At 38.6% G+C, this 7,708-nt stretch overlaps 1 protein-coding gene across 1 annotated transcript in view; it reads right to left on the bottom strand.

The window, feature by feature from the left end:
* Positions 1-3,115: 3,115 nt before the first annotated feature.
* The window catches only part of fbxw2 (F-box and WD repeat domain containing 2), a 14,797-nt gene continuing 10,204 nt past the window's right edge, over positions 3,116-7,708 (bottom strand). Inside the window, exon 8 of the mRNA XM_042214325.1 lies at positions 3,116-5,200. Within this exon, the coding sequence (XP_042070259.1) occupies positions 4,912-5,200 (289 nt within the window). The 3' untranslated portion in view covers positions 3,116-4,911. The remainder of the gene's footprint in view (positions 5,201-7,708) is intronic.

Genomic DNA, 7,708 nt, shown 5'->3' with positions numbered 1-7,708 from the left:
GTAGCATGCGTGCTTGTTGTTTTTGTCTGCTTCCACTTGTCTTTGCACTAGGATGATGTCGGCGTAAATGTGCAGTCATATTCATTTTGTTCCCACTAGTGCTGTCAGCGTTAATCTCGTTGAAATGACATTAACGCCACAACACGGCAAATCTCCGTTGACGAGTGACTGCGAATCGCTCCGTGCGTGGGGCTGGACGGCGTCAACACGTTAAGAAGCTAACTGCGCTAACGCACTAGTTCCCACCAATTGAGCATTACGTGGCACATCCGACCAGTGTTGGGGAGTAACGGAAAACATGTACCGCCGTTACGTATTTAAAATACAAAATATGAGTAACTGTATTCCGTTACAGTTACCGTTTAAAAAGGTGGTATTTAGAATACAGTTACTTTGTTGAAATAAATGGATTACAATTTTGTATTGTTCGATACATATGCATACCGAACCGAAAGCACTGTATCGAACGGTTCAATATTGATACGAGTATTGTTGCACCCCAGTATTTAGTCCTCTGTTCTCCACTGTCTATTGTTAGTTTGTCTGCTTTTCTGCCCTGTGTTTCCAGGTATTATGTAATATTTTATGTTTAGCTTCCCTAGTTTAGGTTTTTTTAATTCCCTTGCTGCCTATTGTTTGTAGTTTCTTCAGCCAAAATAAAGGCTAGCTATACTCTGTCATCTGCATTTGGGTCCATGCTAGCAGACCTAATATTTCCTTGAAAAAGTCATTTTTGTACAATTCTGAAATGTACATTATTTTTCAGTTTTTGGCTAACCCTACCTTTTTTTCACCTCTGGCAGTTCAGCACTTAACTTAACACAACTGTAGCATTTCAAGCTATTCATTGGGCTTGAATGACTTGAATTGCAGTAAATAACTGAAAAAAATTGGGTCGTTCTAAAGCTTTTGACTGGTAGTGTAAGTGAGGATGATGTATCATGTCTATGAGGAGAGCTAAACAGTAGTGAGGTGTGCAGTTGAAGAGACAGATGGGTACAAAGTGGGGCTAGGATTACGTCATTGATTGGTGCCAAGCCCGATCATGTTTGACATGGTGATAGATAGTTTGACAGATGAGATCAGGAAGGTGTCCATGTTAACAGACATTGTGATCTGTTATGAGTGTAAGGAGCAAGTGCAAAGACAGAATCGAGAGTCTGTAGAAGCAAGATGGAATACACATTTGTGAATGAGAAAGAGGCGGGTAGACAAGTTTAAACAGATGGGGTCAATAATACAAAGCAATGGACAGTGCACAAGAGAGGTGAAGAAGAGAGTACGGACAGGGTCAAGCAGGCAGAGAAGAGTTTCAGGAGTGATTTGTGACAGGTGGATAGCAGCAAGAGTGAAAGGAAGACATTAAGACCTGCTATGATGCATAATTTGGAGGTGGGGACATCAGCAAAATGACAGGAGGTGGAGCTGGAGATACCAGAGTTGAAGAAGTTAAGATTTTAATTAGAAATGACCTGAATAGTATATAAGTATATTAGTAAGTATATACAAGTATATTAGTATATAAGCTCAAGTGTTTTGGAGACGGGATTAGAGTTACAAGGCTGGTGGTGCGGAGAAAAGATGGAGAAATTAGACAAATTATACCAAATATGGCACAAAAAAGCAGAAGGAAACCACGACTATGGCTGGTTCATGAATATGGTGAAGGAGGTCTTGTAGAGAGTCTGTGTGAAAGAAGATGTGGCTAGGGATACGATGAGATGGAGCCTGATGATCTGCAGTGGCAATCATATTTTTCTGATTGATTTCAATTTATTCATACAAACACAAAGTTTTCATCAGACAAAAAAGGCAGTCATAGAGTTCCACGCGGTTCTGTGCCGGCACTTTTGCATGTGTCCTTTATGCAATGTTATTAGAAATCACTGAAAACATTTCTGTTGCTATGAAGTTAAATTTACCTAAAAAGTCAGCTGACACAGTCAGCTGAGAGCCAGATATTAATAATAACTAATGATTAAATACAGTGGTATATAAATACAATGAGTAAAAAAGGCGAGTGAACACTCAAAGGAAGTCTCCAACAGCCTAAGTGAGGATTCAGGGTCAACTTATCCATCCCCAACGATATGTTTTTTTCTTTAGTTTTTAGTTTTAAAACTAATATTAAAAGTAGAGAGGGTTTCTGTCACCCAAATTAAAACTGGGAGCTGGTTCCACAGAAGAAATCTGAAGGCTCTGCCTCCCATTCTATGTTTAAATACCCTAGGAACCACAAACCTGCAATCTGAGAGCTTAGCGCTCTATTGGGGTAATACCGTACTATGAGGTCTTTGAGGTAAGATAAGGGCCTGGATATTCAGGACCTCAAATTTAATGAGAAGGCTTTAAAATTCAGTTCTGCATTTAACAAGGAGCCAATGAAGAAAAGCCAGTATATGAGAAATATGTTTTTTCTTTCTAGTTCTAGAAAGCAGGTTTAGCAACCATGATGATGATGTTGATTGAACCAACTTGCATCTGCCTTTTTGGGACAGAAAACCTGAAAAAACAAACAAACTTCACAATGTTATGTTGATGTCAGTAAAGCTAATTTAACATTTAAACTGGCAAACAGTGAAAAAACAAATTTATCTAAAAGTTGGAACTGAATCTAAATGTTGCAGTTTGCAATCAGAGTTTTATTTTAATATTTCCAGGGAACCCTTTCGCCCAGTGTTAGGAAGATGTAACCTATAGATTTTATAGATCTCCTGTGCCTTTAAAAAAAAAATCCATGTCCACTGAGTGATGTCAGCCTTTCAATTCAATAACTAATTATAAATTACCTCATGGTAAACACATAACGCAACTCTAATATCTAAATAGGACTACAAGTTTACAAAGTTGTAAACTTTGGCAAATTAATTGTAAACCGCCATTTCCTTTGATATCTGTATGAACGCAAAAGTTAAACCCAGAGTCAATTAGTTCAGGTGCAGAAGAAGGGGAGGAGTCAGAGCTTGCTGAAGAAAACTTGCCTGCAAGCAGGTTAGATGTGCAGAATTAGTGAGTCAAATACAGGTTAGGTTAGCGCTCTTTCTGGGTTAACAAACTCAGCTTTCAGGAAAAAAGCCTGGATACACCATTTTTGGCATGATAAAACACAAACAGATGCATCTGCTACATTATTTATTTGAAGGACTGCAGAACTGAAGCAGATTATAGATAGGTGCAAGTAACCAAAGAATGATTACAGATGAGCAAAATAATTTGTGATCTAAGTGCTTAAATGCAATGAAACCAACTCTGAAAGGTACATGAACATAGAAATTTTCTTATTTCACATTTTTCACTTTATTTACAAGTCATGTTACTGGGTTTTAAATGTGTTGTAACGGTCAAGACAACAGTCAGAATACAGTATAGCGGTATTGTTTTAATTGGACTGGAAGTGTTAATCTAAAAGCAGTCTGTAAGTGTGCTGTGTACATTCATCCATGTGAGGATACAAGAAAAAGATCATTAATAATGAATTAAATCTCATAAATCAAGTCTGGTGAATGCACTCTGATCCATGGTCATATAAGGCCTGCCAGTGCCAAAAAAAGACAATGAAAAGTGGGGGATAATAAAAAGGTGACATAGAATGAGGCACGTTTAACAGAATTTACATTATGGAAAAACTGGTCAAAACTCCTTTTGAAATTTAAAATAGTCAGTTTGGCAGAAGTCACTATCTCAGCTGTGTGAAATATTGAGACCTTTCACAAAAATAAAATTGATGTTGAATAGTCAATTTCTCATTTGTTCCCCAAGAAATTTATGCCAGGCAGTAGCAATAAAAATCCAGACATCTGAGATTGAGAGTATATCAAGTACAAAAATATCAAAAGAAAAGAACAATGTAACAACACTGCAATGTGCCAAAGTTACCAGGACTTCTAGTTTTTAACATCAAATGAACTGAAAAGGCACCCCAACTCACTCAAGCTGACACTGAAACCTCTTATCATATAATCTTCAGTGGAATTTAGTGAAAACGCCCAATATTGTACATTGTATACATATACACCAATTCAGCAAAAATGTCACTTAAACACGCAGTTAAGTGGTATTAATCTTTATATTCCCATCTTATTTCAAAACAGTTGCTGTGTTTACTGCAGTGGCTCTCGTAATCCGAGGTGTGGACAACCAGCGGAAAATATGGTGTCAAACCAGATTAAATGACAAAATTTATGCAAAGAAAATAAACTAAAGTCTGACACATATATACACATATATACATATATACATATATATATGTGTCAGACTTTAGTTTATTTTCTTGCAGGGTGAGACAGACTTGAGTGTCAACTTTCTGCAAATTCTGAAAGGTGGAATACCAGAGGAAGTTCAAAAACCACTGGTTTAAGGCAACCCTGCTTTTCCTGATGGAGACCAGTATTTAAGCAGGTCAGTGTGGAGACTGGCTTGACAATGGATGTGCTCTTGGTGCATGCAACATGACCTAATAGTGTTTATAAAAGTTCACCCAGAAATAACACCCAATCACACACTGCAAAACTGCCTAACACATTTCCTCTTTCACAGCTGAGGCCATCACAGGAGAATTTCTATGATGGTATTTATTCTGGGGGCCAACTATTAGCAATTACTGGTCTTCACACTAAGTCTGTTTTTCTTCTTTGTCCAAGATAAGAAAACCAGTGAAAGGTTTTCAGGCTTCTGTAGAAATCAGGAACGATTGTACAAGGTCAGAAAAATGATTTCTTCATCTTCCATTTCCAACTGTGAGTGCTCATGTGGGTTTCTAGAGGATGACTGTATGCTGAAGAAAAAATGGCTAAAAAGAAAATGCTTTGGTCCATGTATGATCTATCTTGGCAGTTAGGGTTGATATATTCCAGAGCATGCATGACGCAGCTCATATTCTAGCAGTCTCAGGTACACTGACCCTGTCTGTGTTTATCCGTTCTCCTTCCACAGTACTAAGTGAATGCTATGGTCTGGCATGCTGGTGGCAAACACCAGTCCAGAGTCATTGCCCCCATCCAAACCGTTAAGCCAAGAGGTCACGCCGGCCAGAAAGCTGGATCCTCGCTTGGATTTTCTATACGCTGGTAGAGGCCAACGGCCTGAGATAGCCTCTGTCCTCAGGTCCATCACATACAAGAAGTGGTTGTCAAAAAGAAGCGCAAACACTTCACCAAAGCTGAGCAGGGACAGGTTGGCTGGATCTTGCATTTTTATCACCCTGGGAAAATAAAGATAAGCTGCATTTAAAGTTGCCAAAATATAATCGGTTACTCATGAGTTTGCTCTGATTGTACATGCAAAGAGTTTAAAAAACAACAACTAAATGGCTAGATGCTCTATAGCATAATGGTCTACACATTTGTTTTAAGTATAATCATAAAATTAGAGAGGCCGTCTGTCACCCAAATCCAAATTGGAACTGAATCCACAGAAAAGGGGCGTGAAAGCTAAAGGCTCTACCTCCCATGCTACTTTTAAATACCCTTGGAACTACAACGAAGTCAGGAATCTAAGATTAAAGGGGTGGTGATATGAGGTGTTTAAGATGGGACCTTATTACTGTACATTTGTGAGTCACACCAGGGAGTCGAGCACTTCTGATTTAAGGCTTTTTCAGAAGAGCCACAGTATCCATCGTCGTACACAGTGAGGATGTAACACTATTGGCAAGATAATCAACCTCTGTGGGAGTACAGTTTAGGTAGCTGTTCTGCATTGTGTTGGCACACAGCATTGAAAATGTTAACAGTGGAGGAATTACATTTGAACTTAGGTACACCACTTTCAGAAACACATCTACTGTAATGAAACATATTCCCCACTGTTGTGCAATCAATTATAGTAAATCGAAATTTTATTAAAAAGGGGGGATTTCTTGAGTATGATTTAAGTGGTGGGTGGTCTCATATGCATTTTGATGGAAGTCACCTGAGTCTAATAACAGATTAAATATAGTGTTGTGTAGTGTGCTCAGCATCTACAACAGGGGTGTCCAACTCCAGGCTTCAAGGGCTGGTGTCCTGCAGGTTTTAGATATCACCCTGGGTCAACACAACTGAATCAAATGACTAGTTCATTACCAGGCCTCTGGAGAACTTCAAGACATGCTGAGGAGGTCATTTAGCCATTTAAATCAGCAGTGTTGGATCAAGGACACATCCAAAACCTGCAGGACACCGGCCCTTGAGGCCTGGAGTTGGACACCCCTGATATACATGAATATTAAAATCACCCATATTAATCACTTTACCTGACCTGAGTACTAAATAAGATAAAAGTCTGAGAATTCAGATGGAAACTGAGTAAAGGCCAGGAGAATGATATACAACAAATAACGTTGTGAGTTTTCCAGTTACAATGTACAAGGCCTTTCAAGTTAATTACAACTCTGCTTGGGTCTTTGGTTGATTATTTAACTGGAGTCAAAGACTGCTGCCACTCTTCGGCTTATGCTTCGAGGATTCTAACAGTATGACTTGGGGATGCTGATTCATCCTACTCTAATCAGGCTACTTTTCAATCAAACAGGATTTTTTAGAGGTTCAGGAATTTCAGAGGGGTGCCAACAAAACAAATTTCAATAACAAATTTTCAATCCTAACTTTTTCACGTCCCCATAATTTTTCTTGTAACTGCCTTGATCTTTTGCTCATATTGAGGCTACAGGCTGGTTGGTGGCTGGCTCTAAGCTTTGGATAGCTTTAGCCACTTTGACTTAGCTCCTTTAAATTATACATGTTCTGTTGGTTGAGGGTGATTTAAGTGTATAATTAGGTTTGTTTTTGTGGTGTGAGGTATTTAACTTTGACAAACTATGTGCCTCTACTCAGAGTAAAGAGTTTCCATGCTATCAACATGTTAGTGTTTCACTGTGAGAGCGCATGGAACTATTTGCCTGTGCCGCTGTGTGCATGTTTATATGTATGAAATGGATGAGCTCATAATGAGTATGTGAAGCCAGTCAGCTGGTCACCAAGAAATTACCTGACTCCGGTCCATAGCCGGTCAATCGGTGTATCTCTAGTGGAAATCACTCAGACTCGACTTGGATTGACTGGCTTTCCATTACAATCACTACCACCTAATGTGGTAGGTACTATTTTAGTACCTAGTACCAGGTACAATGGCCTAATGGAAAACCCTGAAAACTGTGGTGAGTTGATCCGAGTAGATACTAATGGAAAGGGGGTTTTAGATTTTCGCAGATTTTTTTCAGTGTTTACTGTAACCACGTTGATTAGTATTGTTTTTTTTTTCCCCAGACCAGAAATAAAACGTTTAGAACGCTCATGGGCCTTCATATTTATATCTACAGTCTATATCAAAATGTATTTTCCAACCTGTTCTTGCAATGATGACAACTTGTAATTTCATTAAGGTTTCATATTATTTATTTAAATCCGAAATGATAGCCAAGTCACCTCTCATTCACTCCATTACATTTCGTAAACCGTCTGTCTCCCCTGCATATTATAGATTAATTATAGAGATTATAGAGCCAGGTGGAACTAGAATTCGGTATGTTATCAAATTTCCCCTTACACGCCATAATTGCTGATAGAGAACTGGCAGTTAAATCTAGAACAAAAGCAAACTGATGGATAAACCACACTAAAATATGTCAGTGGTCAATTTGGGTCGGTTTTACATGTTGCATTTTTTCAGATGTTGTGCTTTTGACACAAAGCTTTTCCTAACCAGTCTCTATGTGTTAGCCCTGTGACAA

This window comes from Haplochromis burtoni, unplaced genomic scaffold (genome assembly GCF_018398535.1).
Source record: "Haplochromis burtoni strain Fernald_Lab_line unplaced genomic scaffold, NCSU_Asbu1 Contig_548, whole genome shotgun sequence".
NCBI classification, from domain to species: Eukaryota; Metazoa; Chordata; class Actinopteri; order Cichliformes; family Cichlidae; genus Haplochromis; species Haplochromis burtoni.
The sequence above is the reverse complement of the archived record's forward strand: the minus strand, read 5'-3'. Positions and strand labels throughout refer to the sequence as shown.